Source organism: Amblyomma mixtum, chromosome 6 (genome assembly GCF_055824585.1).
Source record: "Amblyomma mixtum isolate Tamu chromosome 6, ASM5582458v1, whole genome shotgun sequence".
Classification (NCBI taxonomy): Eukaryota; Metazoa; Arthropoda; class Arachnida; order Ixodida; family Ixodidae; genus Amblyomma; species Amblyomma mixtum.
In genome coordinates, this window is record NC_143017.1 from 116943173 (window position 1) to 116953903 (window position 10731).

Below are 10731 nucleotides of genomic sequence, written 5' to 3' on the forward strand. Positions count from 1 at the left end.
TTTCATGCAGGCTTGGTAGGAGGCTGTCGAGGTAAAGCCCTCTTTGCTTCTTTTCTTCGCATGTTTCTCACTGCGTAAATGTCTTCTCACGGCGTTTTGAAAACTAAAAACATAAATACAAACATCAGCTTCTGTAATGCAGCATGTATTTCTAATATCCGTGGTAGGGTTCTTTTTTTTTGTCTCTTAGAACCGCAGATGTCTTCTCTGTAGTTAAAAGCACGGCAGTCAGTGCCCTCCTTGAGAATTTGACGGAAGCATAGACGTCAGTTATCCATCACCTGTATAAACTGCCATTTTTATTAGTTATTGCAGAATTCACACAAACACAAAAAGTCTAGTTTCATAAAACACCTGACCGTTCTAACAGAATATTTCCAAAACGAGTATGCAGTCACATGAGATGCTATCGAGATTGAGCGAGACACATGGCCACAGGTGTTGCAATAATTATTAGACCTCTATTTTTTGTTTCTTGTTTCATTTCTGCAATGAATGATCTTTAAGCTTAAGAAGAGCCACATCTATGTGTTATTTATGTACTGTTCTGGCAAACAGTCTCGAAAATCAATGTACAGTCCCATGAAATAAAACACTAAGTGCCTTCCTAACCCCTTATAGAAGTATTGCGATAGCATTGCCGTGTGGGCAATATGCGTTGTGGCTAAATAATTGTCTTAACTGGTAGCACTAATTAAGTGCTGGTTAGTATTGGTACTTAGAAGTTCTACTTAGTAGTGCCAGGCAGAAGAGGCAATAATAGTGCTACTCAGTAGTGCTCATTAGTGGTCTTAATTTCACGTAATTGTTGCTGTACTATAATGCGTGGTTTCTGCACGCCCCAAGGTGGCAGGCGGTGGCATAAGGCCTCTAGCTGTAGCACAGAACGAACGCTTCTCAGGGGTGTAGAGGCAACTTCCGTGTTTTGGAACCCAAAAGTCTATGTTTTCGTTTCCACTCGACCACTTTTTGTTTTCTGCAAGAGGGTTTTCATTTATCAGGAGTTACCTCGCAAAGGTGGTTGGATGAAGCCATGACCTCTGACGTCATGTGATTCCTCCTTTATGGCCTGCATTCTTCCTAATTGGAAAGAGCGCGCGAGATAAAGTTGTTTAATGACACGAAAGCTTTACAGAAAATTTGGTGCTGTTTGATTGGTCCTTTGTGGTCACGTGACATCTATGAGGTCATCGCCTGTCTCGGCCAGTCCGAGAATTTCGCGACGGAGAACGCGAGGTTTCCCCATCGACGACAGTTTAAATGTTATCGCGCTATCAGTATATGAAAGGCAAGGCTATCTAAACACAGGCATTACGTCCATGATGTGGGCAGCTTTGTGTGGCACGATGTATGTGCTCACTCGCCACTGTCCCCATTAGAAAACGAAGCACAACGTCTGCTACTCTCGCTTTTGATTTCCAGGTAGAAGCCGCACACGAACGCTTTTTTGAACAACGTGGCTGTCTAAGCCCTAGCCTAAGTGAAGACGGCTAGCTAGCCGGGCATTGTTCTTGTCCATTCTTACTAACCACTCTCACAATCATCGGCTGTTTTGAAGTTGGGTCCTCATTAAGAGTAATGTATATTACCTGCATGTGATCGTAACCTTTTATAAAGCACGAGCTGTAAGCATGTATCACATCCACGCAAATGGTCAAATTGCACTCACATTCACTCTACCAGTATAATGACCTCAGTTTCAATCCATTTCGATTATTGGTTTTTTAAAAAAAATTAGGTACACATTTGTACCAACTACTTCTTATAAACGACCTCAAATGCGGTACGTATCCGTACCTGTCTTTTAGAAACATAAACAAAAAACGTTTATCACACTCTGAAATTGGTTCACTAATTATTATGAGGAGGTTGACTGAAGAGGCTGAAAAGCTCAACAAGTTTTGTAAAATTTATTTTTCTCGCCAAACTGGGTCACGTAAAACTGCTTAACCACTCTTGTAAAAGCGCAGAAAACACCAATCAAGCCTTTTAGCCAAAGATAAAAACACGCCGACTGGTTTGTTTGATAGTTCGGTGGTATTCAGCTCGCAAAAATACTGCACGTAGGCGCACCGTTGTCTGTTTTACGGCAATTAAAGCAAGTGTGACCACATGTGTCTCGCAGTACTAAAAGTAACAGAAGAACACAAATTAAGAATCGATGGGTAGGGTTTATGTGCGCAATTAGTCTTTGCAAAGTTTTTTGTCATTATTTTCGCTTGTCGGCATTTGAGCCAGAAAGTATCTCTGACGGGCCTCTCCCTTGCACATTCCTCCCATCCTGTTTTTTTTTTCTTTTCTTCCTCTCTGAAGCGAAAGCAGTACCAGATGCAGCTTGAGCTCGAGCAACAGCAGCAACAGCAAAAGCAAAAGCAAAAACAGCACCGCAAGCACCATCAACAGCAAGAACAAGAACAGCAGCGGCATCGGCAGCGTTGGTGGCAACGCTACAAGCAGCTTCATCACCAACTGCAGCAGCATAAGCAGCTGAAGCGTCAGCAGAAGCAGCTGCAGCAGCAGCAGTTGCAGCAGCAGCAGCAGCAGCAGCAGCAGCAGCAGCAGTTGCAGCAGAAGCAGAAGCAGCAGTTGCAGCAGAAGCAGCAGTTGCAGCAGCAGCAGCAGTTGCAGCAGCAGCGGCATTTGGAGCAGCAGCAGCAGTTGCAGAAGCAGCAGCAGTTGCAGAAGCAGCAGCACTCGCAGAAGCAGCAGCAGCAGCAGTTGCAGCCCCACAAAGACACAGAGCAAGACGAGCACTATAGGCGAGAGATGGAGCAGAAGGCTCGAATCGAGGCCGCCCTAAACGCTCAGGACACGTGGCGAAATAAGTGGGGCGTTCTGGTTAACAAGCTGCCGCTCCACGCACGGGACACCGCCTTCTGAGTCGCTCTGCGTGCACTTGTACAGGCTCTCCTCTCACCCGCTCAGCGTGCAGTCCTTCACTCCCGTTTGTCCTGGTCCGCTCCCGGGAGCGACCGATCGTTCCTACGCATGGAGGGAGGAAAAGGCTTGGAGAAGAGCCCTGCCGTAATGCCATATGAGAGATCCCGAGTGGGCCCACTGCTCTAAAAGCTTGGATGTATGCGGCCCAGGATTTGTAAACTTGCGGCTCGGGGCAATATAGCAAGCCCAAGTCTTATAGAAAGTTGTAGAACTCAGTTCCAACACTAAGCACGAATAAGTCTATATGGAAGTAAGAAGGACGTAATCTCTCCTCTAGCGCACTCCCTCTTATGGGCAGAGGATGCAGCCTAAATTTTGGAGTAGATTCCGGTCACTAAATATGCGGAATACTTAATCTTGGCAAGGGAGGTACGTCCCACGGCTAAGCCGAGTAACTTGATTCAGTTAGCAGTGGAAGGAAGCTTTTGCGCACGGCGCCGGAGGTCTTAGCAAATCGAGGAGGTTGAAACTCCGCTTAAAATATTCGTGACTGCTAGAGCGTAGCATGTTTTGGAGACGGAATTTGTTTCCGTTGTCAACCGTAAGTGTTCCGTATTTTTAGTGACGGAAATCTACCCCATGGCTTGGCCAGCATACCCGTTCCGTAAAAGGAAAGCGCTAGAAAACAGTTTACTCCCTTTATAATCATTTCGTGTTTACAGCGAATTGGCGACTGTGGTGGTCAGAAATGGCGCCTTCGTCTACTAGTCTAAGCAGAGCCCGCATGAGATGTAGATATCCACCGCTGAATTCAAAATTCATTCCAGAACCGTAGTTAGGAGTTCCTAGAAATGCGCTTTGCAAAGCCGGAAGCAAGCGTGCAGCACGTTGGCATTCTGACTCCTACCCCAAAAACTTTTAACGCTCCTTTTCTTATTAGAATTTTTTTCTTCCACCATGCGTAGCTGCTTCACATCGCTAAAACGCAGCGGCATCTTAGCATTCGCAATGCCCTTTCCATGGCAGGCATGGCATTTCCACGTTAATGAGATTAAAGAAAAAACAGACTAGAACCTAACTTCCGGCGTACTTTTTCTAACGCCGTTTGTATAAGCAAGGCTCTCTCCAAACTTACTCCTCCCTCCATTTTCCTACCCTTCGGCGGCGTGCCTGGGACCCCCTGCCGCCGGCCTTATACACTCACGAATACTCACGGGACCTCGAGCTGCCTACTTCAGGGTCCCTCCTGAGACTCCCGACCTCCCGCTCTTTCAGCGATCGTTGTTTTTCCATCGTTGGAGGGCTCGAAAACGGGACGCAATGGTGGCACGATAATGGACTCATTTCGGGGCTTTGTGCGCACGGTAGCCTATGATTATCTATGTGTCTGTGCGTTACATTACTGTTGGCACCAGGCCACGCAACTCAGGTAATGGTTTGGATGTGAGAGACCAACGGGTTCGAAGGACTGGTTCTTCCTTAATTTAGTCACAGTATTCAGGGACTTTATATCAGTTCTCGCTAGACGCACACAGTCATGCTTAATCATTTAGTAAACTCCAGCGCACGCCACGTGTGTTTTCAGTAGCAAGCGTCTATGATCATCATTCGGAGACATAGCGACAGGTTGAGTAACGGAAAGTGTTTTGGTAGGCTCTCGTATGTTCTTGCATCAAACCTTCAAAATAAATCGCTCAGAAGGGCTTGTCTTCTAAATTGGTTCAGTAAACAGCTGCACTGGGCACGCTGAATTTCTTACATACTCCTCTCCGAATGGCATGTGACGCTGATGACTTCGTATGCAAGGGTAGCAATAAAGTCCACAACAGTCAAGAAGTTAAAGTGCTCGCTCTGGGTGGGCGATGCCATCCGACAGCTCGCATGGGAGGTTAGTGTGGCAGGATTCCTTTTCTAGATGTGAGTTCTGCATACGATTCTATGACGTGAAGCAACTCCTCGTGAATACGTCTTGAACTGTCAGGTGGTAGAAACTTATTGCTTGTTATTACAAGTACTGCCTTTGAAAACGTTTCTTTTTTCTCACTTTAATTTTTATTTGTTTGCTCCATATTCATACAAACTCTGGATTTTGCGCACCGTTCCGATAACACTTGCGGCTGCTAGTCTCTGCTATTGATGTAGTACCGAATGCATAAAGCCCTGCAATGAGATAACCTACGTGCTTGCCACATTGATACCGTGGCGCAAGTCGTTTGGCAGCGTTTTTCTGACTCTAATCAACCCTTGTGTGCTTTGACAGATGTGCTTTGGTTGACCTCTGAAGGTACAGTACGCTACTACACGTCCACACTACTTAAAAACACATGAGACGCCTTGAACCACTTTCTGAAGGTTACTACAGGCAGTAATCACCATTTCAAAAAATAAAAAAAGCTTCTTTCGTGGTCGAAAATTATCGCAGCCGCAGTTGAAGTGCACTCCGCAACATTTCAGTCGAGCTCCACAATAATATCCGCGCACAGGCGTCAGCAACGCTGCCATCGCAGCTGAGACAACGGAACTGCTGAGAAGCGCAGTATTCAGGTATTGTCTGTGCAATATTTGTGGCTACATGGCCGCATTCCACGTTAAGGCTTTCACTGGTATCTACAGAATAGCTAAGCCAGCTCTCACAGTTTCCCGACGCTGTCGCACTGTTTGTTCATCTACCTTTCAGCTTCGATGACCAACAGAAAAATATGCCAATTTACATGGCCTCACTGCTGAGCAAAGTAATATGGCGGGTTGCCTGGTGGGATAGCTATTATCGCACTGACAAACATAATCGCATAGTTATTTTCGGCCTCCAAACATTCAGCTTACGATAACAAAGTGAGGTGCTGCAGCAGACAAGTCGAAAAACCTATTAGTCAAATTTTTAACATTTAGACGTATTTTGCTTTTTTCTGGCAATTCTTTGTCAAGGCAGGAAGTTTCACAGTAGGCCGTTTTCGACAGCAAGAGAAGAAAAAATTGATTCAAGCACTGCATAAACATTGTTTCCCCTCCTTTCCACAATGGTCCGTTGCCATGTAGCTGCAGATTTGAACAAGAATCCTTCAGAGTGCAAATGTTTCAGTGGGGATGAGTCTGAAACACTGCGAAGTGTATTTTGCCTGCTGCTATCCAATCAGCGATAGTGAAGCTCGAGGTTATTTTTGAACACACTCCGCAACGCTGACGTGGCCACCTCTTTTGTAAAAGACCTCGACTTACCGCAGCCCACATGAAATTCTGTTCTTGGGCGAGTCTTTTGCCTAACTCATTGGTTCTGGTGTTTAGCGTAACAGAGCGCTTTCTCACCGGCCTGTGCTTATTGCACTGCCGTAGCAGTAAAAAGGACACCTTGCCTTGATCACAATTTTTTATTTGTCTTTTCAGCCACCAAATAGTGTATAAGAGGGCTGCCCGCAAAAGCTCACTTTTACGTCGGCAAACGTCATAGCTAAGTGCATGTAATCAAGATACAAAACATGTGTCCTGCGAAATCCATTGCATTATGTTTTGATGAGAGAAGTGCACATTTCACGCGGTGTTTGTCCTTCTTGATACCAATGTAAAAATGTGAAACGTAGGATCAACATGGACGTGTAGTGATAGTGTTACTCAATGTATGCATTACGCTTGATGTAAAAGCCATTAAATGAACCACACATTTTGCCTGGATAAATAGTAAGGAGGGATGATGAAGACTGGTTTGCTTGTTTGGTCTTCAGCACCCCTGCCATAAAAAAAATGGCTAAAATGTGTGGCCCTTATTGTGAGTTACAATCAAGAAGCCATACCCTCGAACAGCGGGTGCGCTTGAGCTATTTATATCTCATTTTTCATAGAACGTGTAATAATTACTTGCGCGCGTGTTCGTCCACTTAAAGCAGCATGCCTCATAAATGCTTTGTACAGCCGCTGTAGCATGTAGAGATCATGTTTGCCGAGATCTCAAGGCAGGAAGGTGCTACTACCAACCTTGAGTCTATTTTTGCATGAGTCATGCTATTTATTGCTTTTATACGTTACGCGGAAGCGCCTCAGTAGTTTGTCTTGTTTGCCGTTTCTTGTTTTCCTCGTCATCGTCACACTCACTAGTAATACACACACAGTAGCCGCTCACCAGTGGACCTAGCGTGTAGTTTGTAAATTCAACAAGTCGCTGTTTCTCACGTAGATGAGCAGAAAACACCACGATCAAGCCCTCCAAGATACTATCACAGTTTAAGCATCTGATAAGTGTAAAAATATACATATTTTCCTATCTAACGTCGCAAAAGAATAAAAAAATTGTATACAAGCTTCGGCAAGCGACGCATTTCCCTATGTAGTAATAAAGCGCCCTGTTCCTGCCTTGGAAGGAAAAGTAAGCTTGAAGAGGCTTCGAAAATAATTTTTTTGTGAGTGCTGCATAGCAGCAAGCATTTGCGCGACTCGTCACCAACAGTTTAGAACTGAGCATATCTTAGACTGTTATATACAATACGCAAATAATTCAAAGCCTCCTCATAAACCACATTTTCAAGTTGCTCTGGGAGCTTCCTCAAAGCTCATTTGAAACTACTTTGGCTGGTTTTTTTACTCATCTCTTGACTTTGAAATTACTCTTAAGTCCGCTTTATTTCTGGCGGAACAGTCTTGATGCTGTAGATCTGTAAAACGCCAAGATATGTCTTGAAACATAAAAAGCGCGCAGAGGGTATACCGCGAATGTGCTGTATTTTTCAGCTGTAGAGAATGGTTTTCAAGATGCAAAGACAACAGTTGTGTTAGAGGGACACTCAAGGATACATTGTTTACTAGTCAGGATGCACTAAGTGATCACTGCTCTTGAAAATTTCCCTGAGTTTATTTTCTCTGAATGTGTTGCAGTGCATTTTTGTGTACTATCATGAACTTACATGTGCCCTTAAGCCATAACTTAACCTATGTATCTTGTTGGCTTAAAGGGGTTCGCATGACTGTTCAAATTTTAACGCCTTTTTCTCACAGTGCTCAACGCCATTTGTGTTATTTTAGTCGTCTGTCTCTGCTGTTTTGTTGTGGTCATTCAAATACATTGCGCATTGTTGCCCAACTATTTGTTTCTTTTCTTTATTTTGACATTAGTTCCACAGTATCAAGAATTTTTTAACCTCTATTTTCTAAGCTCGAAAAAAAAATTCCACACTTGGTGTGCAGTACTGTGCAAAACCTTATTTTGCCAGCACTGAAAGGTGTTACTGGCCCTCAGCAAAAACACTTCGAGAAAGAAGAACAAAATGTGGTCACTTGTTGCACGTCGGCTGCTGTCATACTTCACAACTTATAAACAAGCAAATCAAAATGTCGCTAACGCCTGGGACATTATAACAGTGACCGTTATAACACAAGAAATCATGTGCACTGCCTGAAAAGTGGCAGTGTGAAGCGTCTTGTATGGAATATTTCTTGTCATCGTGTTCTATATATACTTAACTCAGCTCTTATTTATATCAATGTGTTTTTGTTCCGGAGTAGCTGGCATGAGCAACTAAGCAAAACTTCTTGCCTTTACACTTCTTTAAAAAGCTGCAGAGCAGCCAGGACATAATCTATAAGACGCTTCTCGTGCTGTGACCGCTGTTTACATATATCGTCCAAGAAGACCACAAAACGCTATACAAAGTTTCGTAGCTTCATAAAAATGCATCCTAGCTTGGCAGTATGCTATGGTTTTCATGTTTGATGTTCTTCATAACATGCATTGTAAGCAAAACATCGCTTCTAAGCACCGGGTTGCATGACCCAAGTTGTTCAGTAGTTGCGCTGGAAATAATACGCGGCAGATCCTTAAACTCAGAACCGAGTTAAGCTCAGTGCTCACCTAGTTCAAGGTAAGCAGCACCAAGTGAGAAACTTTATTGTGCACTCGCACTTGCAGAAGGAAAGTATACACAGAAAAGTGTAGCCTACGTTTTCGTAGTCTCCTCTTCTGTTCACGTTAGGCAGTTGTAATAAAAGGGAGTCCGGAAACGCTACAATGCCCGGGATGAAATCCTAGTAGTTACACATGTTAGACTTCAAAAACGTGCACACACAGGCGCAGTGTCGAAGCCGCCAACTGCACCGCCATACCAACGCCCCGTTTTCTTTATCAAATGTCCGCTCCACAGAAGTTGTTTGCAGTGTGAAGTTCTGAGAAACTAGCAAGAAAGTGATTAGCTTTGCCACACGGGTTTTTGAAACACATTTGTAACAGCAAAAACAAAATTGAGAAAAGAATATCATATCATCCATGCACATGCATGCTCTTTCTATCTGCTACCACATGCTGAGGCACTGCAGTTTACTGCCCGTCCTAAGGATTCTAGGCGAGGCGAAAAACAAGTCACGATTATTCTAGTCTCACTCGCGCTAGAGCCTCCCAGAGCATTTTAGTAGAGGAGGACGTTGCACCTTCGTGTGCGACACAGAAGACATTGCCTAGTTTTCTACACTGCACCTTCCAGCTTTGATTTCTCGCACGCACCGGTGTGCATTCCTGCTTGGATGAGCGAATGGTGCCGCTGTAAACCTTCCTTTTCCTTGCAGTTTGGAAATAAGGTGTGAAGAGCAGTTTTGCCACTTCTAACAACACGCCCTGTATTTGTGTTTTTGTACCACATGCTTACATTTTCTCAAATATATATCTTGCTTCTGACAACCTGCTGTGTTCTTCTGTCTTCTATTTGCTGTGGCGCATAACTTGCATTAACCAGCTGTCACAAAAAATCTCGAACTTTTCACCTTCTGTGCCACATTCATAAAGGAAAGCACACGCGAATTCTCGAGTGCGCCCATTCCTGACACGAATGCCATTTATGAACCGGGCCGACCTGGGAAACATAGCTGTTGCTAAACGTTCAAAGTGAGGTACGAAGATAGGTAGTTTTAGTGCGAAAGCACTTCTTAACGTAATCCCAATCAAGAATGCTGTGTGAAGCCTCGGAGTAACTTGGGTAAGCTAGGCTTAGTTCGGAGGGCCGTCACGCCAGCTGTAGCAAATAAGACGATGACCTTGAGGATGACCTGGGCCAAACATAGCATAGCAACAGCCCTATGCCGAAATAAAACAAATATTACCATGACCGGGTTTCGAACCCGCGCCGGAGCGAACAGATCAACATCGCTGGCCACGGCACGAGAGCATAATGCCATCGCCGCATTTTTTCTTTATTCTCTGTTACGGTGATCACGCCTCGTATTAAACTGCAACACTCTCTCGCGGTGTGCATTTCACATCGTCTTCTTCATCAACTTCTACCTATGTCGCGAACTAATCAGATCAGCTTAACCTTGATCAGAGCTTAACCGGAATCAAATACCGTCGCCAGACCAGCCGACGACAAAACAAATGAGCCAATGAGGCTAAACGAATGCTTTCGCACATATACTCGGTTTAACTACGTTAAACCCTACCACTTTTTTGGCGACTACCACTTTAAACGTCCGGCGACGAATGCTCCGGAGGTGTACCATACAGAAATTCTTGTAAAGATGTAGTACTAAGCACCAGACACTGGAACAATTGAATAAACGTTAACGAGGGGTTCACAGTTTGAGCACTAATGCCACAAAAGCACTTCAAGTAGCCTTTGCGCAGCTTTTCTTTTCAAACTGAGCAGTCTCTGAATAAATATCAGAAGGCGAAACGCAGAGCCGAATACTTGTTTTTTTTTTTTTGTCGCTGATAAGGAGGTTTACATATCGGCCGTTGTGAGTGGCAATTGCTTACTGCGTTTGAAACAAATCAGTCCCCACAAAACATTCTTGATCATCCGGTGCACTGAAACTTCATTTATAAGCATTTGTCATTCAGGAGACATCTTGTGCTGTTCAAATAATCTCTCCAAAAACGGAACT

General features: G+C 44.3%; 1 protein-coding gene across 3 annotated transcripts in view; it reads left to right on the forward strand.

Moving 5' to 3' along the window:
• Window positions 1-9532, forward strand: part of LOC149340152 (uncharacterized) — a 207733-nt gene extending 198201 nt beyond the window's left edge. For 2 of the 3 annotated variants that reach the window (XM_089548897.1, XM_089548899.1), the window contains one exon: window positions 2314-9532. In XM_089548897.1, coding sequence (XP_089405023.1) covers window positions 2314-2880 — 567 coding nt within the window. In that variant the 3' untranslated portion in view covers window positions 2881-9532. Of the gene's footprint in view, window positions 1-10; window positions 32-2313 lie in introns of all 3 variants that reach the window. The other variant, XM_089548900.1, reaches the window with a different exon arrangement.
• Window positions 9533-10731: the final 1199 nt, after the last annotated feature.